Raw genomic sequence first — 21,137 nt, forward strand, 5'->3', positions numbered from 1 at the left:
ATAAGTGATTATCTGGTTTTTGCTTAAAGACCTCTAATGAAGGAGATCTCATTATCTGTCAAGGCAATCTATTACACTTTTGGAAAGCTCTAATTCTAAGGAAGTTTTATCTTATATAAATACTAAATCTGCTTCTCTACAACTTTATAGGAGGACCAAGACAAGGATTATTGCAACCTTAGTGATGGATATGAGGCCTTTTGTGAGGCAGCTTAAAATCTCATGAACTTTTTTGGCTACCATATAATATCTTTGATGCATTGAACTTGCATTCCATTAAATGCTTCAACTCTTTTAAGACAAACTACTGATCTAGTCATGTCTTCCCCATCTTGTATATATGAAGATGATTTTTTTGAACCCACAGATGAAATTTTATATTTATTTCTATCAAGTTTCATTACATTAGTTTGCCTTCACATTTTAGCCTACCAAAGATCTTTTTGGATCATTAACTGTTTTTTAGTGGGTTAGTGATACATTATTTTTGAAATCCCCAAATTTGATAAGCATGTCTTTTATGCCTTTATCAAAGTCATTAATACAAATCTTCAGCAGCTCAGGGCTAAGCATATATCTTTGAGTCATTCCATTAGTGACCTCCTTCTAAGTTAACATGAAACCATTAATGACCAAGCATTCTATCCCCCTACTGGGCGTTTTCACTTGTCCTCTATACCTATATTTCTCTCCCTCTTCATCTCTGCCTCCTGTACTCCATGACTTCCTTCAAGCTCCAGCTAAAATTCCACCTTCCACAGGAAACTTTTCCCATCCCCATTAGTGCTAGTACTTTCATTCTATTGATTATCTCCAGTTTACCGTGTATATGTCTTATTTGTGCATAGTTTTTTTGCATGTTGTCTCCCCCATTAGACTCTGAGCTCCTTGAAAGAACAGACTCTGAACTCCTTGAAAGAATGGACTATCTTTTACCTTTCTTTCTATCTTTAGCTATTAGCAGAATAGCTGGCACATAACAGGCATTTCTGGTTCTTGTTTTCAGTCATGTCTGACTTTTCATGAATCACAAACCCATTTGATATTTTCTTGGCAGAGATACTGGTGTGGTTTGCCATATTCTTCTCCAGCTCATTTTACAGATGAGGAAACTGAGGCAAATAAGATTAAGTGACTTGCCCAGGGTCATGTAGCTAGAAAGTGTCTGAGATAAAATTTAAACTCGTGAAGTTGAGTCTTCCTGACTCCAGGCCCAGCACTCTTATTCACTGTGCCACCTAGCTGCCCCATTAGTCATTTAATAAATGTTTATTGACTTACTGACAATCAGGATGCTAATTGCATTAGTACCCTGTAAGAGGTGATGAAGGTTTGAATTACAGTCATGGCTGTGTGAGTAGAGAAGTAACAAATATGAGAGATTTTATGGAAATAGAATTTATAACTATAGACCCTGAGGGTAGGAACAGAACACAGGGAATCCACAAAGCACAACTAGTAACTATGACATTGAGTGGGAAGGGACGAATTCCCATGGGAAGAAAATGGATAGCAGAAAGGATCAAAAACCAGGACCTGACAGTGTATTGTTTACAAGATACACTGAAATGAGAGACAAATAGTGAGTGAAGGTGAGGGGCTGGAGCCGAATATACTATGCCTCAGCTAAACCAGAGAAAAACAGGGGTATCACTCCTGATCTCTGACAGAGTTGGGGCTAAAATAGATATAATTAAAAGGGCTTAACAGGGTAGCTCTATTATGTAGGGGGTGAGAATACTGTAGATAATAAAGCATTATCAATATTGGACCTATGTGCACCAAGTGTTGTAGCACCCAGATTTTTAAAGGAATAATTAAATGAGATACAGAGGGAAATAGATAACAAAATAATAATAGCATTGGACTTTAATTTTCCCCTCTCAGAACTAGATAAATCTAACCAAAAAAATAAGAAAGAAAGTAAGAAGATGAATAGAACCTTAGATAAGTTAAATAAGATAAGTCTTTGGAGAACCCCCACATACCTGCATAAGGTTAGTAGTAGATTTAAGCCTGAGTGTACACAAAATCCAAACATAGTTTCTGGTGACAACAATGGCTTAGAGAGCATAAATATTCTGTTACTTCAGCACTCATTGTACTATGGAGTTAATCCTACATCCCTGAGTGGTTATGGCACTGGAACAACAGTTCCATGGGATATGACCAAACTGGAAAGATTTGTTTTAGAAAGAATATGGTATGTCCTGGCAACAGATTTTGTCTGCTTCCTAAGAACCACTCTAGCAAAATATGGTTCTGGTAATATGTTAACTAAGAACCATATAAGTTAAAATGATTAAATTAAATGTTGATAGGAGCATGGAGAAGCAGGCCTTATATTACAATTGCTAGAGCAGCTGTGAATTTTTTTTTTTAAAACAAGATAGAAATATATATATTAAGAGCTATAAAGCTGGTCATGTTCATTGAACTAAAGATCCCATTACTAAGGTTAGGCCCTAAGGGCATTATTGAGAGGGTTAAAAAGGTGTGTATGTATGAAAATACTTATGGAAGCTTTGTTATGACAAAATAACTGGAAATAACACAAAATGTAACAAATAGGAGAAATGGCTAAATAGACTGTGATAATTGAATGTAATAGATTCTATTGTTTTGGAAATGACAAATATTGGAAATATAAAGAAAATAAGGAAAATATACAGAGAAGGATAAGAATAATATATAGCATGATTATATTTAAAAGAATAACAACCACAAAATCAAGAGAAAAAAGTATCCAAGTAAAACAAATTCAAAGGAAAATCAAAAGCATAAAATGTTTATATGAGCATACATATACAACTTAAATATTTTTTTAAATTGTAAAGAATGAGGAGTTTGTGGTCTTACACATAATTTTTATGCATTTTTAGTTAAATTTTTTTGTTGGTGATGATGGTTACTAAATTTATTTTTTAAAAAAGAAATCATTGAGCACACTATACTAAAAAAAAAGAATGTACTATTGTTTGAAAATTCCTCCATGTATAAAAATAAAATTACAGAATAAAAAAGAAATAGAATTAATAAAATTTGACAACTGTTTTTCCTTGGGAGGCAATGGATAAGAAGGTTGAGAATTTAAGAGTGATCCCAAACATGCCTTTTTGTTGTTCTTAACATCCTTCACCAAAGCTCAGCATATTCTGAGATCAAACTTAGAATATTGTTAAAGGACTAAGTCATATTTCTGTATTCCTCCTTTATTACTTATTTTTGCTTTCATTTTCTGTAAGTCTTTTTAGAAATCTAAGTTCATTGATTATTTCTCTATGTATCCACATTGACTACTTTGAGCAACCCCCATTTATCCTCTTCTTTGCAACTGATTTCTTTGGTATTCAAAATTTCATCTTTAAGAGTTTACTAATAGTGAGCTATTTTTTTCCATAGGACATGTGATCATGGGATCCTGCCTAGCCTTCCTCCAAAGACTTTGAAAGCTGCTCTCCCTAAATCCATAGTTGTCATTTTTCTAACTTTTTTTTCTCTTTTATCACAAATTATAAATTTGAGCATTGACTTGCATCCTAGTTCCTATCATTTCTACTTCAGCAATCCATTCTTCTTTGTTAATAAGAATCGAATCTGGAATAGACATTCTCCTTGTTGGTGTTTTTACATTTCAAATTATGAAACTGTCATTAAAACAAAGCAAGGAATTATTAGTTGTTCTCCTTTGGAGGGCAAGAGAACCTGGATAATTGCAATTCTCTGTGACTACCAGGCTTATGATCTTTTCCCTATCTATTTTCTCTTTCTAAATAGTCTATCTGTGTACTCCAGTGATAATATTGCTTCTGTTGATATTTATCCAAATGTGCACTGCTGTACTTCTTCCCTCTGGTTTCTGAATTTTTTCACATGCATATATCTTCTTAATATGCAAAGCCATATTCTTTCTCCTGTTACCCATTCTGTTCATTTGAATCAGGTTTGCCCTTTCAGTGTTATTTTCCAGTAATATGGTCCCATTCCACCAAATCATTGTGTAACCTTTAAAATTAAAATTATTTCCTTACCTTAGGACCACTGTGATGTTAGCCATATTTTGAACACATTATACAATTGAAGCTAAAGATTTTGTTGTTGGTATTTTATCTTAATTTATTGCTAAGTTTAATTTTGTGAGAACTTTTCAGATGTGGGATAGAATTAATGAATTTCCAATAGAAAATATAGCAATAAACATTAGATCAAATATTTTATTCATAGATCTCTTAACATGTGGTATTGGTTACCATCATGCTGGTATGGAGCTATCAGACAGAAAAATTGTTGAGGAAGCATTTACAGTTGGAGATTTACCAGTCCTTTGTAAGTAAACATTACTATAGTTATGAGAATATATTTTAGAAGATGCTTTTCGAGAAAGGAAAGCTATGGTTCTGTTACTCTTTTTATTCCTACTTTTGTCAAGGAGTCCTAAACAATTATTATATCTATAAATGTTTACACACACAAAATGCCTAAATGTTAACAATGTTGTAGCAAGTTTTAGGATGCTGGCCAGCCTTACACAGGTTATCCTTAATACCATCACATGACTCCTTCCTGTATTTAATATTACCATGCTAAATGCTATGGCAATACAGGGTTGTGTTTGAATTGTTTTTTATTAAACAATAAAATTGCACCCCATTTCTCATTAATTAGTTTGAGCCCTCACTGCAGTTCTCAAATATTATTTATTTAATAAACTGTAAGAACTTCTTTTCCCAGTAGAAGATGCCCATTTCTCTGTATTAAATCCCTTAACCTTTTAGAATTAGGTAAATGTTAAAGATACTGAATATATACATTGATGAAATTAATATTCATAATTATTTTCAGTATTTTAATTGTGAAAGAGCACCTCAAACTCTAAGGACAGATGACCTGTTTTCACTTCTGCAAACACAGTTCCACTATTCAGTTCACTTCAGATAGCAAATAACTTCTCTCAGCATTCTTCTTCATATTTTTCTCCAGGTGAATTAAATTCATTTTCTTAGGAAATAAATTAATTTAGTCATTTTTATCTTTGCTAGCTGTCATAAATAATAATCTTTCCAGAATATATCTGTTAAATGCAAGTTTTTCATAAACTCTTCATAAAATTATTTTATAGTATTTTTTCATAAAATAACAGTTAAGGCAGTTCTAACACGACAGAAATTTTCCTTTACCTTTTTTCTCTGTTTTCTCCATGTCTTCCAAAACTCATTTACTCAAATTAAGCCCACATATACTTTCTTTGACTAGGGAGAAACATCTCCTAGAATAAAAATTGTGACTGTAACTCCACGCTGCCATCCAAAACTACTTTTCTCAACATTGTTTGATCCTTAAGGATATAGTGGTAGTATATGTAGTCTCTTTTGGAGAACTTAGTGAAATAGATGTTATAGCATCCTATAATAAAAACTTGAAAAATAACAGTTTAATAGATAATTTTTGATGTGTACAATTTTATAAATTTTAAATGCCTTCCTAAAATGAAAATTATATAGTTATGAAATTACTGTACCTTAATTTGATGCAGTTACTACCAGTACCTTAGCTATGGGAGTAAATTTGCCAGCCCATCTTGTAGTTATAAAGTCTACAATGCACTATGTTGGAGGAATGTTTGAAGAGTACAGTGAAACAGATATTCTGCAAATGATTGGTAGGGCTGGCCGTCCTCAAGTAAGTAATTCTATTTTATATACAGTATTTTAAAGAATATTTAGTTCCCCTTATTTTTCAGTGTACAAAAGATTTAAAAGATTAGATTAGGTTTTTAGGTTGTCATATAGTATTTGTCATGGTATTGATTGCTAAATTTAATTGAGATAATATGGATTAAGACAAGATTGGAAAAAGCAATAGGTCTTGGCATGTTTTCTCATTCTTATCATTCTCTTTAATGAAATTATTATTTTATTATTTGTTTTTTAACCTCATTCTTTAAAATTAAGTTAGCCGTCATTTACTTTTTGTTCCCATATCCCTTATTATATTACAGTTTTTATTGCATTGTGTCCTGAAAAGGGTGAATTTAATAGTTCTGCTTTTTTACTGCAAATTTTTTTAAAGACCTTTCAACCTAGTTGCCCCCAAATTTACCTTCTTTTTCCTTAAAAAATATACAAGAACTCTAGGTTCTCTCTTCCCTACTCCTTTATCTAAATTGAAGGATAGTGGCAACAATAAGAGGTTCCCACATAGAGTGGAAAATAAAAATAGACCTTAGAGAATTATAGACTTTTTTTAAAAGACTTTGTTTTACAGACAATTATTGCAACATTTAGTCTGCTGCTCTGAAGCAGCATTTTCTTCAAGCTTAGCATTTGAGGTGAACAAGCACACTGAAGCTCTCAAGGTATATGTGGTTTTTTGCACACACATGTTATTTAATCATTGCCAACTTCGATAGAGAGAACCCATAGCCCTTGTACTAAGGTACAAGGGTTTCAAATAACAGACCCTGCATAAAAAACATTTGCTAGGAGTTCTTGGCCACTTATCCAGGATGCAGGACTGCCTGAAAGTGACATCAAATTGTTTTTGGAACGGGGCTGCCTTATTCTAGAGGGTTAATATGAGGATTTTCTGCTGCATTTTTGGATTTCTTGTAGTTTGACACTACAGCCACTGCAGTTATCATGACTAGGCTGAGTACAAGGGAGAAGTATGAGCAGATGCTAACTGGCACTGATACCATAGAGAGCAGGTATGTTGGAGACAAACAGACTTTCAAAAAAGATAGTCATACTGAAAGTCCTTTTCTTTCTTTTTATATGCTCTATTGTAACTTGGCTTCAGAAAGGAAATTTGTCTGGTTTTTGAGAATTTCCTAAGTTTATTCTACATTATAGAAAGACTTAAGAAGTTTTTGGCAATTCTTTGAGGAATTTGACAATTCCCTATTTAATTTAATTTAATTTAATAATAAACATCTTAATAGAAAATCCATGTTTTCTCCTGGAAATTGATAGTGAGTACACGTCAGTAATTCTATTGAAGAGTATTTTTCCTGTTCTTCAGTTGCTTCTCATATGATATAGACATAGATACTAAAAGAGAAAAAAGACTTTATTTCTGTAATTTCTTTACATATCTATAAGAGTTTTTTAAATTATGCATTATTTGTGACTTAATAGCAAAAGATCTGATGCAAATCTGAAGGAATTTTTTTGTTTATTTTTATTTATTATTACCTTGGATTTTTCCCTTATTACAATATGCCCTCTAGTCCATACAGGGTAGCAGAATCTCCTAATTGTTAAAGTTGAACAGACTCTTCACTCTTAATAATTAATTTTGGTCTTTTATCATGAATTACCATTGAATGAATATGTTGTAATTGTTAACTTTAAAAATAGAAGTTTTTCACTATAACTTATGTTGTTAATGGAGAGTTTTTATTTTTTACTTAGTTTGCACAGGCACCTAATTGAACATTTAAATGCAGAAATAGTATTGCATACCATCACAGATGTCAATGTAGCTTTGGAATGGATACGATCAACCTTGCTTTACATCAGAGCCTTGAAAAATCCAGCTCATTATGGTTTGTTATTATGAATTAAATATAATAAAGTTTCAAGTTAGTATGTGTAATTCTACTATAGAGAATAGATTTTTATATTATTTATACATTGTAAATATTTGGGAAGATGGCAATCCAAATTGACAGAAATTTTCATTACCTAATTTTCCTTATTCTTGCCATTAAAATCATGTTTGATAATATAAAAAGTAAAGAATAGACTTTTTAAGGAAAAAAATTTAACTTTAATGTTATTAATTATTAAAATTAACATTCTCATGTTTTTTCTTTGATTTCAACATTACCACAGAGTTCTAATTTTATGATCACTAGTTTTCAGTTTATATAGGATATCAAAGCATATACTTATCATATTTGCATCAGAGCATGTTTTCTATTAACATTGGTTTTATTTTATATTTAGTGACTTCTGTGTTATTATTTTATATTGTAAATGGGATAAAATGAAAATGCTTGTTTGCTAAATATCAATTAGAAACCTGACCTATGTTAATGTGATAGTAGATATTATAGACTGGAATATTCTTAGAAAATAAGAAATTTGGGATTTGAAAATAAGAAGGCCAGTTTTCTAAATAAAAAGAACAGTAGTTTGCCATATATACTCATTTGTTCTTCACAGCATTATTGAGCACCTACTGTTTTAGGGTGGTGTGCTAGATGTGACATAAATCGTAAGACCAGAGATCATAAATCTGGGACTATGGGGACATTAGAGGCTAAGCCCCAGAGAGAAGTGGCATGCTGAAAATCACATGGGCTGGGGCAGCTAGGTGGCTTAGTGGATTGAGAGCCAGGTCCAGAGATGGGACATTCTGGGTTTAAATTTGGCCTCAGACACTTCCTAGCTGTGTGACTCTGGGCAAGTCACTTAACCCCCACTGCCTAGCCCTTACCATTCTTCTGCCTTGGAACCAAATATACAATATTGTTTCTAAGACAGAAGGTAAAGATTTAAAAGAAAAAAAAGATAAAAGGGGTTGTTATGATGGAGTAGGGACTCTTTCCTTCAAAGGATAAGCACTTGACTCTTCCTTCAGGGTACTTAAAGGATAAAGGATAGAAATAACATAGTTACACAAATAGCTGTAATTGTCCAAACAATAAGAGACAACATAGAGTTCCAAAAATGAAACTAATGAGCATTTCATGGAGAATACAAGATGTCACAGCATTAGCACTAGAGTATGCTTACTGTGCAGACAAATTAGGGAAAAGACCATCTTGGATTTTGTCTGTTTCATGAGATTTTGTGATCAAAAAGCCACCCCATCATCAGGGAGAACCAGGGTGGTGGAAGAGGGGCAGCAATCTAACTGAACTTTCTCAAAATTCCCCTCTGAACAAGTTTAAAACTTCTCAGATCAAATTTTGGAGTAGTGGAGCCAATAAAAGGTCAGAGTGAGCTATCTTTCCTGCCTGAGAAAATTTATGAGGTCAGCGACACTTGCTTGGGCATTGGCCCAGACCAGAGCAGCAGCATTAGCAGCTTCAGGTGCTCTCAGCCCATTGATGGTAAGGGAGTTGGAAAATTGGTCAGAAAGAAATTATAAGGAATCCTGTGCTGGCATCTGGTACAGCTGACACTGATTGACAGTTCTATTGCTCATATGCAAATGTGAGTCACAGATCTAGGGTAGAGAGTAACACTTGTGATCAGTTATAAGGGAGAAGGGACCCTGGGCACAGTTCCAATATGGAGGAAAGCACCAGTACTTGTGACTGCAGGAGTGCAGGGATCTAGTCACAGTTCCAGGGCCAAGAGGGTGGTAGCTATGGGGAAGGATGAGCCCTTCCTAGGTAAAGACCAGCCTGCAATGACCACACCTCTTCCTGAATCATACCACCTTGGGATGACTGAAAACTTGAAGACTCCCTAGAAATATCTTTAAAAACAATAATATGAAATTCCTGAAGCCTGGAATGGCACCTCCCCACCACCAGGTAAGCAGCACTCAATTTGTTCAAAGTCAAGAAATGGGATGGAAAATAAAAAGAACCAATAAAAAAAAAAGAACTCCATATGACATCAACAAACAATAAAACAGAGTCAAAAGAATGAAAACATAGAAGAAAATGTGAAGTATCTCGCTGGAAAAACAACTAACCTGGAAAGAGACATAATGTAACCATTATTGGACTATCTGAAAGCCATTATTAAAAAAAGAGCCAAGCTATAGAAACATTATCTGTTGCTGGGCCTGTATATAAAGCCTCTCTATTGGAGAGACCCTTTCTTCTGCTCCAAACTTTCAGGAACCCAGATTATCTCTGAGTTGGCAATGGAGAAGAATCTACTGGTACATTATCAGGTACTCAATGCTTCAAGGAACCATGATCGCATTAGTATGGCCATTCCTTACACTAGGGCAGATTGCAACCCTTCTGACTTGTTAAATAGTCTTTGAAAGTCACTGTGGCTGAAAAATTCATAGGCTGATGATAAGCCTTTCCAAACTAAGAGGGTCCCAGGACAACAGGCACATAATCAGTGGGCCTGTACTTGAGACTCTCCCAATATACCCTTCCAATAGGGTTGAGGAATGAGGATTGACCAGAGCATGTGTTTTCTTTAAACAACCCCGAGTTCCTTCTGCACTGATAAGCTATCCAAAGATGTTAGCAGAGTATCCAGTAGAACTATTGTTTTATGGTGTCGAAAAACCAGCTAGTAATATTTCTAATTATATAAATTAGAGTATTGAATATCTTTTTGAAGTTTGAGAAAGAAATAGATATGGTTTATATTTTAATAAGGGCTACAAATTATTTCAAGAAAAAGATCATCAAGAAGAGTGGGGATAGTGGCTATAGCCTTGGTTTTAGAATCAGAAGACTGGGTTCTTATCTTGACTCTGGCACTTTCTGCCTGGTTGACTTTAGTTTGCTTATCTTGCTTAGGTTGCTTCCAACTCTAAATTCTCTGATCAAATGCTGGAAGAAAGTTATGTCACATTAAAGGGATTTTATAGTTGTTATTTTTCTTTAAACTTTAACCTTGGTTAAATTCAATAAGATTGTACATATCCTTAGTCATATTAAATAAACCTAGTTTTTCTATAGATTACTGAATTGTAAACTTAACTCATAAAATATTACATAAAAATATTTTATCTTTTTTACTCTTCCTTTTACAACTCACAGGTTTTGCATCTGGATTGGACAAAAATGGAATTGAATCAAAATTACAAGGTTAGTTTGGAGCTAATTTGAGGGCAGCTAGGTGGCACAGTGGATAGAGCATTGAGCCTGGAGTCAGGAACATTCATCTTCCCCAGTTCAATTCTGGCCCCAGACTGTATGATCCTGGACAAATCACTTAACTTTGTTTGCCTCACTTTCCTCATTTGTAAACTGAGCTGGAACAGGAAATGAATCTCTGCCAAGAAAACCCCAGATGAGTTCATGAAGAGTCAGACATGACTGAAACTACTAGGAAACGACAACAAAGTTTGAAAGTCAGGAGACTGTTCTATGTAATATGTTCTCTCTCTCTCTCTCTCTCTCTCTCTCTCTCTCAATCCTTACCTTCAGTCTTAGAATCACTACTATGTATTGGTTCCAAGGCAGAAAGAGCCTTGGAGTTGCATAAGGTCACACAGCTAGGAAGTAGGACCTCCCATCTCTAGGCCTAGCTTTCCGTCCAGTGAACCACCTAGTTGCATCCCACTCCACCTCATAATTTTGTCTTTTTAAATGAAAGTACATTCTGCAAGTCTTTATGCACTGGGTCATCTTGCCTAGACTGCAGAGTTTGTTTGGTGTTTGATGGGATTTCACCAGTGTGTAACATTCCCAGTGAGGAAACTTCCTTGAAACAATGGGTAGGTACAGTTAGGTAACTTGTTCTGTTAACTTTATGGTTTTAGAGCGCTGCCTGAGGCACAGAAAGCTTAAATGGCTTTCCCAGAGTGATCTACAAATATTTGTTAGAAGCTGGACTCTAAGCTGACCCTTTATTCATTAGAGCAGTACATGGTTTATACCATGAATTTCTGAAAAGTCATTATTTTCTCTTTAAATTACTTTAATGCTGACCATAAATCCTGAAAAATAATTCATCTATTTGTATATAAAGTTTTGTTCATCTGCCTTTTCTGAATAGTCTATATGTAATTTTAATTCTTAAAGTGCTTTATTTAAAACTTATCATCTTTAAAAATCTGCCAGCAAAGATGGCCAGCATGTTTTTTATAATTTAATTTTTGTTGCAAATACAATGCCATTTTACTTATAATTGCTGTTTCCTATAAGCTCAAAACATGAATATATGTCATATCAACTAATAAGTATTTATTAAGGATTGATAGTAATATCAAGAGAATTATTAAAGCTTTGTAGGGTTAGAAATTCAACTAATAAGTTATCAACTAATAAGTATTTATTAAGGATTGATAGTAATATCAAGAGAATTATTAAAGCTTTGTAGGGTTAGAAATTCTTTATACTTCTTTGTTTTTTAGCCAATGTGTAAAATTGTTTTGAGCTATTAAGAATAAGTAGGCAATTTTAATTTATCTTCCATCCCTTCCCAATTTATATACAGCATATATATATATATTTATATATGGCAAATGAAAAAAGCAGTATTAGGAATAAAAAAACAAAATTGTCAAGTACATAAAGCTTCTATATGTGGAAAGTAAATTTTAAAATGTTGTGTTGAGAGACATAGGCTTAACTCTTGCCTCATAGACTGTGTGTTTCAGGCTTTTTCTCCACATAGTTGTTATATGGTCACAATTTACCTGGGGCCTGTTTCAACTTGTGCAATGTCTTGTTTTAATAGATTTTTCCATATTAAAAATAGTTACTACAACATGTGCTATAATTCTGTAGATGAGGCAGTCCAAACATGAGAAAATCTAGTTACTTCTGAGGAATGCCCTGCCTTCACCCCTGTGCAGGGGTCGGCAACTTTTTTGGCCGTGAGAGCCATAAACGCCACATTTTTTAAAATGTAATTTCGTAAGAGCCGTGCAGTGCTCACAGTGTAACAGCGCCTGAAAAAAAATGGACTTTATGGCTCCTACAGAAAGAGCCGTGTCTGGCCCTCAAAAGAGCCAGATATGGCTTGAGAGCCATACGTTGCTGACTCCTGCCCTGGTGCCTTGAGTAGGAGGATCTAGCTGGCTTCTTCATCACAGTCTCCTTGTCTATATGTTCCTATCAGACAAAATGTAAATTCTTTAAGAGCAGTGACTGTGTCATTTTTTATCTTTGTATCCTTAGCACCTAACAAACAGAATAGGCTCCTAATAACTGTCAAATGAGTGAACTTCAGTGAATTAATAATAGTTTTGAGCTTAGTGAAATATGAAAAGGACTTACTTCATTTTAAAATTCTTTTTCAGTGCTTTTGCAGTGTGCTTTGAATTTCATTGCCAATTCATAGAACTTTGTTAAATTCAGAATTGTGGGAAAGGAAAATAGAGCAAGGATAGGGTTTGGATATTAAATGAATGAATATTTATTAAAGGTTTACTGTTGTTCCAGGCATTGTGCAAATGCTGGAGATACAAATACAGAAAAAACAACAGAGTTTAGGGGAATGATGGCCAAGGAAGAGAGCTTTGATCTGAGGAGTCATATAGGGATGACTTATAAGGCATTTGGTTAACAAACCAACAAGTGAAAGCATTTAAAGCTCTCATCCTAGTGTTAGAGAACCTTGGGATCCTTTAACCCAACCCCTTCACTTTATAGGTGAGGACACACCCCGAGAAAAATAACATGAGTAACAATTGGGATTAAAATCCAGATTCTCTTAATACTCAGCTTAGGGGGACAGCTGGGTACCTCAGTGGATTGAGAGTCAGGCCTAGAGACAGGAGGTCCTAGGTTCAAATCCAGCCTCAGACACTTCCCAGCTGTGTGACCCTGGGCAAGTCCCTTGACCCCCATTGCTCACCCTTACCACTCTTCCACCTATGAGCCAATACACAGAAGTTAAGGGTTTTAAAAAAAATACTTAGGGGGCAGCTGGGTAGCTCAGTGGAGTGAGAGTCAGGCCTAGAGACAGGAGGTCCTGGGTTCAAACCTGGCCTCAGCCACTTCCCAGCTGTGTGACCCTGGGCAAGTCACTTGACCCCCATTGCCCACCCTTACCACTCTTCCACCTATGAGACAATACACCGAAGTACAAGGGTTTAAAAAAAAATACTTAGCTCAGGGCTGCTTCTCCTATCCTTGAGCCTCTTTTCACATACCACTCAGACACAGTCAGATTTTGATATGATTTTTGATTTTTGAAATGAAGGTAGATGTTTTTAAAATTTTGGACATCATTTAGCAATAAGATTTATCTTTTTATAAGTATATTAAAATAGATTCTTGCTATATTGTTCCTTTGATTCAGGTCAGTAGCAGTACTTGGGATTAAGTTTTTTTCCTTTAGTTATTTGCTATCATGAATGAATGTAGTCTTCCTTATTAATGTTTCAGTCATTTTCTTTTTGTGCACAATGAAGATTTGTTCTCTCTCTATTATTATTTACTTCGTATTTATATGTCCTGAGATAAATGTGAATGTTATAACATGACACTAGAAATCTCCCTTGCTAAGGCAGAATGCAATAGTTTAAAACATGTTTGTGTGAAACATTTTCCATGTGAATCCATCTCTGCCCATCAGTGATAATTTATTCCTTTCAAAAACATCTGGATCCTGCACACAGACTCAAGCAAAAACTTATGTGATTAAAAAAATAAAGTAAACAAATTATCATTAAAGCCCCTTAGATCTGGTCAGGTTAAGCAAATAGAAGACTCCTATTAATAAGATTATAGTAAAAATTCATTTATAATATAGATGTTTGCAAAATGCAAAACCATGCTAGTGAAATGCTGATCGTGGAATTCAAAGTTGTCATTACCATGGCAACTAAATTGCAGTTAAGTATGTAATATTTCTATTGTGTATTCTGTCAGTCTTATATCAGTTTATTCATCACATTTGACAAATACATATTTGGTACATAACTTAATTTTTACCTGAATTTTGTAGAATCAAAGGATTTCATAGCTGCAAGGTATCTGAGAGATCATCTAGTCTAATCCTTTCATTTTTCAGATGGAAATAAATAAGAGGCATGGTGGCTGGAGCACTGGAATTGGAGTCAGAGAGATCTGGGTTTAAATCCTACCTCAGACACTTATTTAATGTGTGACTCTGAGCTATCACTTAACCTTTGTCAGCTTCAGTTTCCCCATGTGTTAAATTGGGACAATAATAATACAACTCCCGGGGCTGTGAAGATCAAATGATAGAATATATAAAAAACCCATTGTAAATTTTAAAGAGCTACATAAGTGTTATATATTATTATTAGGGTAGTAATAGTATTAATAAATAAAATTTTTCTTGGTATTCAAATGACTTTTCACTCAAAATATCATAGTATCACAACTTCATTGTATGTGATATTAAAATCTCGGTGTAATTTTTAACTTATTGTTAAAAGTTTGTTTTGATTCTTACTCCAATTAAGGTTAATATGTATTTTCATTATCTAAACAGAATTGTGTTTGAAGAATTTGAATGATTTATCTTCTGTTGACTTGATAAAGATGGATGAAGATATTAATTTCAAATCAACTGGTAGTATTTATTTACTTTATTGTTATGTACTCTGTCAATTTTATGCCTTGATATATTTATAAAAATGGATAAATATATGTATATATTTGGTATATGACTTAGAATCTTCGTTGGGACATTATATCCATTAATGTAAATTTTAAATAAATGCTAATCTTAAGAAGAAACTAGAAATTTATTAAGCTAATTTCAATTAATATTATGATCTCAGTTCACAACATGCTGTTATCCTCAGAAGCAGTGTTGTGTAGATTCTATGCATAGGACAGACTCAAGTGAAGGGTTGCTAATGTCTTTTTGCAAACTGATTAAAACCATCAGTTGAATGGCAGAGACTGATAGTTTTAAAATTCCCTATTATGCCTTTCTCTTTGCCAGATATTTTCGTGTGAATTAGAATTACCAAAGCCTTTGATTGTACCAGCCCTACTCTTCCCTATTAGCAGTCTGAGTCGAAAGGAACTTTAGAGATGATTTTCTTTCAACCTATATCTGTACAGCAATCCCTCTACAACATTTCTGAGAAGCAGTTTATTTAACCTTTACTTAAATCCATTATCTTCATGGCAACTTGTTCCCCTCTTGAACAGCTATAATCTAACAAATTTTTTTCCATATTTACTTACTGTTGCTTACTGTTTGCAACTTCTACCCATTAATCTTTTTTTCTCTTTGACCAGGAATGCTGAAAAAGTCTAGTTCTTTTTCCATATGATAGTGCTTTTGAAAGCAGATAACATGTTCTAAGTCTTCCCTTCTTCAGACTTAATGCTCCTTTTCCCTTCAGCTGATTCTCATATGGCATGGTCTCTAGTTTCCTCACCATCTAGGTCACCATCCTCTAAATAAACCTTAGTTTATGGATGTCCTTAAAATGTAAACATTATAAATATTAAACCATGTAAATACAGAATGCAATACTTCAGATAGGGTCAGACAAGTACAGAATGCAGTGAGACTATTACTTTGTTCATATAGGACATTCTTTTTCTTCAGACAGCCTAGCTGCCTTGTCATAATTTTGAATCAGGCTGAGTTTGCCATTGTTTAGCCATACTTCCCTCATTTTATACTTGGGGAGTTGGTGAACACATTTATCTCTAACAAAATTTATCTTCCCCTAGAGTCTGACTCTTGATACATCCTCATGGTATGGAAGTGACTCTGGGCCTTCACTGACTGTGGAACACAGCAAAATGCTTTTTAAAAAATAACTAAAGCCATTTGCCTTGCATACAAACCAAAAAAGGAAGGTCTATATGATCATAAGTCTGAGGATAAAAACAGTAGTTTGTACATTGATGAGCATGAAGAGAGAGAAAGATAAGGGATATCACCATACATTTACATTTATTGCTTACTAAGGGTCTTCAGGCTTCTATGTTCCTACACTCCAGCCTGGGCACCTATTCTGGGACTCAAGCTCTGCCCCAACTTGTTATTCTTGATAATCCTTAACATTAGTCATGGTTTATTCTTTGATCATCATTTAGGACATTACTACTTAGCCCCCTTTTATAAAAATCGGAATCATTGCTTCTCTTTATTACTGACTAATTTTGTGTTCTGGTCTGTGAATGATGAGTGTATGATAGCTGACATTTTTATATCTGCTGCTGCCTGTTTCATGAGAAATAGCATGGCACAAGGGACAGAGACTTAGCCTCAGAGCTAGGAGAACCTGGTTCAAGTGCTGCCTGTGACCCAGGCTGACTCTAGGACACTGGACAAGTCACTTCTCCCATGAGTGCCTTAGCTGACTTTCCAAGATGGTAAAATGCAGAGGCAACGGGAGCTGTACTGACAGAAGTTATGCCATTGGTCAGTCAATTTTGGTTTATAAAACAGCTTCTTTGGCTCTGAAGTTATTCTTTTTTGTCTTTTCATTCATGCCTGTTCTCTGCTTTGTTTTTGCCTCAGCTATTCTGAGCCTGTTCTCTCAGCTTCCTGTCTTTCCTGATACTCAACCCACTCCTGTCTTTCCTGATACTCAACCCACTCCTGTCCCTTGAGTTTGCGCTTCTTTTGTCATTCTTGCTGATTCTTTTCTCTTTCTCTCTGAATCTTTCGTTCTGTGTTTACCTTTCACTTTTCCTAGGCAGACAGGGTGCACTGTCTACTCCCACCTGCTCCCCATCCAGCTTTCTGTTACAGCCACACTAACTTGTTAATGCCCCTTCTAAGAAATGTCATGTTTTATTCACTCCTTTTCTTACGAGTCTCTGTGATCTCCTCCCAAGAATAACTCATTGGAGGCACCAAGATGCAGAGGAAATGCTGCATAACTGTTTTAGAGGGCCTAGTCCTGGGTCATTGCTTATCCCTCTGATGTCCTGTCATCTTCCTTGACTTGCAGTTCAACTGTACGTGAGCCTTCCAGGTACCCAGCCACTTCCTTCCCCCTAGAAGGGTTTTACTCCCTTGTAATACAAGCTTGTTTTATAGAAACTGATCTTTAGAAGTGTCCTCACATGCCCCCTCCCCTAGGGGAATTGCAATACCATACCCATTCTTCACCTCCCTCACTCCTTTTTGGCACATTGCATGTTGCTATCTAATCATTCCCTTCTGGTTTTATCCAACTCCAACTCTTCTCTCTGTGACCCTCCCCACCACTTCATAGCGTTCTATCCTTACTCTTCCTTCCTACCCTGAATACATGAGAGAAATTAAAAGTCTCTCTCAACCTCTCTCTTCCTGAGTCTGAACCAGTAATTTCTTGGGATGACTTCCCACCACGCTGAGACATCCCTCAATATTCTATTTCTACCTGTAAAATTGATTTGCTAAGAAGGGCATGGCATTTTTCCTTTCATAATGCTGCTTCTATCTCTTCTCCTGATTTTTCCCACTATGCTTTTTGCTTATTAGACCTTTAGTCTTTTGTTTTTTTCTATGCCTTCTCACTGTCACCACTCATCCTCAGAATTATTTTTTTTAAAGAAAATTAAGCCACAAGCAGAAATATTCCCACAGTTCACATTTGTGCATTTATCTTGCCCTGGCCATATGGGGGGAAAAGTTTTCTTTTAATTTGAAAATGTTTAACTTTCTTCTGTTTGTTCTTGGTATGTTGAATACTGTGCTCACCCTTAGTTTTTTTCTGAAGGATTGATTCAGTATTTTCCCCTTTATTAGATATGCACTGATTTTGTGTACCAGTTAATGTCCTTTACTCTGGGATATTATAGTCCATCTTCCCTTTGGTGGTCCAGCTTTAGCTTAAAAGAAGTCACTCTTACAGGAAGGGGCTTCTCCTTCTGGTTAACTCATTCCTCTTCTTAGGAAGTTTTTCCTGATATCAAGCTTAAATTGACCACTTTTCCTTTTTTCCTTCTGCTTCTGGTTCTGTCTTCTTGGCACACAAAGAACAAGTCTAATTATTCTTCTGAATAACAGCCAGCCCTCCAGGTACTTGAATACAGCTATCCTTCCCTCACCTGCTCCAAGCCATCTCCAAACTAAACATGCCCAGTTACTTCAGCTAATATTCAGACATCATGAACTTCAGGCCCTTCCCCATCTTCATTGCAACTCTAGACACTCTCCCAAATACAGAAAGATGATCATGTTTTTATTCTGAACGCTTGTATCTTTTTCTGGTCCTGGAGTGCAGCTCCTCTACTCTTTAATATTTCAGATATCATTGACAGCAACTCAGAAGTCACATCCACCAGTTCTTTCAGTATTCAAGCATGTAGTTCAATGTATGTGAAATTTTTTGCTAACCTTGAAAAAACAACAACATTATTTCAATGGCTGTTATCATTATTGTTATTCTGAGACATAGGGAAAATGAATTACTGATACATAGAAGCCACCTAGGTACAATCTTTTGTATACAATGATCCTAAGAAGATAATAATACATTATTTATCTATATCATATTTTATGCTTTGCAAAGCATTTTGTTCACAATTCTTTTGTAGGAAAGACATAATTAGAAAGTAAAGGTACAAGAGATGAAATAATTTGCCCAGGGTCCCATCTGCTAATAAATGGGGTCTTGATTTATTGTAGTCAATCAGGCACAGCCAGGAGCTCTGTGCTCTATTGGTAGGGGTAAAACAAAATACACATTCAAAGGATCATAAAAGATAGCAACAAATAATTACCTCTTCTATAACCAAATACAGAATTTCATTTGTGATTTGATTAGAAATCAAACAGCAGAATACCAACTTTTATTTAACTTTTCCAAGTTCCAAGTAACTTCAGATAACGTAAAGGCAAATAAAAGTCACGTTTTCTTGAATAAGTTGATATCTCATTTAACCTAGAAAACACATTTTGTCTTGAATAGCTATATTTTAAAATCATACAATTTTCAGAGAAGTAATTTATATTCATTGAGGGAAGCTAAGTATTCTCGTACTATCACCTTACTTGAGATCAACTCCTCTTGAGTCATTTTTTTGCCCTTGGAGGAAAAACAGAAGCAAAATAAGTTGGTTTTCAGTTATCTTTTCTTTATGAAGTATATTATAGTGTGTTCTTTCACCTACTGTCATCTTGTCGTTGCTGAGTTTTCTATATTTTGGAATTTTTTTACTTGTATTATTTGATGTAGTAAGGGGAGAGTTCACCCTTCAAAAGCCTCTCATCTCATCTTCTTTCTGGCACACTTTTTTAAGCTAGGATACTCCCACTCACTTTCTCTTGTGAGGACTAAATGCATTTAAGCACCTTGTAAACATAAATTCTTATGTAAATATCCACTAGTAACATTATTAAATGTTCTTTGTTTACCTTTCTATCATCTAATCAGGAGTCTCATCCTACCAAGTCTTGGTGACTATGAGATAATATATTTTTTAACATAAAATTTTTTTATTTAGTTAGCAAGCATTTAATTTCTTTCCCTTCCTAACTCTCCCACTGAGGGAAAAAATGGAAAACAAAATCTCTTTTTAAAAAACAAATATGCATAGTGTAATATTTAAAATTATGAAGCTGTTTGTAGCTTAATAACTTTATTAAGTCAAAAGTAGTAGTAATAGTAAAGAAAGGGAAGAGTAGGAGAGAAGTAGAGCAGTACTTGCTTTATAATCTGCAGATGCCATAATGGGCCTCTAGCTACAAACCAGCAAGAGTCCTCTCTGCTTCTCCACATATATGCCAAAGACCTTGACTTCCTGTTGGGTCTCAGTTTATAAGCTATTTTCTCTGCCAACTAACTCTCACATGTCACATCTCAGGAACCAATCATAGTTTCTTAATTTGCCTAGGCTGCCCAGGGAGGGCAGTGCCTGTGGAATCAGTTTCCTGTCTTGTTGGTTCCTTGGTTCTTTAACATCTTCTGAGGCTCATCCATACCTGAATTTACTCAGTGATATTTGACCTCCACGTCACTGAGAGATGATGTTAAAAAAGGAGACACCGGAGAGAGAGAAATTTGTTTCTAACAACAGTCAAACAAAACAAATTTTTGCATTAATCATGGCCAAAAGTATATATCCAGTTCTGCACTTTGAGTCTATCATCTTTTTCAGGAGGTGGTTAGCATGCTTCATCTTTGGCTCTCTGGAATCATGGTTGGTCCTGCTTTCATATATAATTATATTTACCTTGAAATAAAATTTCAAGTTCACCCAGCTCCTTATAGCTTGTAATCATCTGGTGCCATAAATAATGTTCCTGATCTGCTTACCTGTTATTTTTACCTGAGAATTGCTGAGTTTCTTTTCTAATAGGTGACTTCCTTCTCTCTTTCATTTGTTATTCTCCATACTATCCTATTTTAGTTTTATTCAGAAATATTTCTCCTCCTCCTTAAATTTTGATTTAAAACCCACCTGACTAAGATTGAGTTAATCAGTTTCTTTTTGAGAAGCACTTTTTTCATCTTTGTGAGATGAATTCCTTCCTTTACTTTTGTCCATTCTTGAGTTATCTTAAATTATGAAAACAAGATCTTGTTGAAATGTCATTCAAGCAATTAGCTGGTCAATGACTAATTCCCCATGACTTCCTTATTTCCAAAGTCATAAT

The 21,137-nt window shown here is 34.8% G+C and overlaps 1 protein-coding gene across 1 annotated transcript in view; it reads left to right on the top strand.

The window, feature by feature from the left end:
• Positions 1-21,137, top strand: part of HFM1 (helicase for meiosis 1) — a 165,491-nt gene that overhangs the window by 47,408 nt on the left and 96,946 nt on the right. Inside the window, exons 14-19 of the mRNA XM_044674840.1 lie at positions 4,225-4,326; positions 5,534-5,679; positions 6,612-6,706; positions 7,413-7,546; positions 10,691-10,738; positions 15,066-15,146. Of these exons, the coding sequence (XP_044530775.1) occupies positions 4,225-4,326; positions 5,534-5,679; positions 6,612-6,706; positions 7,413-7,546; positions 10,691-10,738; positions 15,066-15,146 (606 nt within the window). The remainder of the gene's footprint in view (positions 1-4,224; positions 4,327-5,533; positions 5,680-6,611; positions 6,707-7,412; positions 7,547-10,690; positions 10,739-15,065; positions 15,147-21,137) is intronic.

The sequence above is a fragment of the Gracilinanus agilis genome, chromosome 4 (genome assembly GCF_016433145.1).
Source record: "Gracilinanus agilis isolate LMUSP501 chromosome 4, AgileGrace, whole genome shotgun sequence".
Lineage (NCBI taxonomy): Eukaryota > Metazoa > Chordata > Mammalia > Didelphimorphia > Didelphidae > Gracilinanus > Gracilinanus agilis.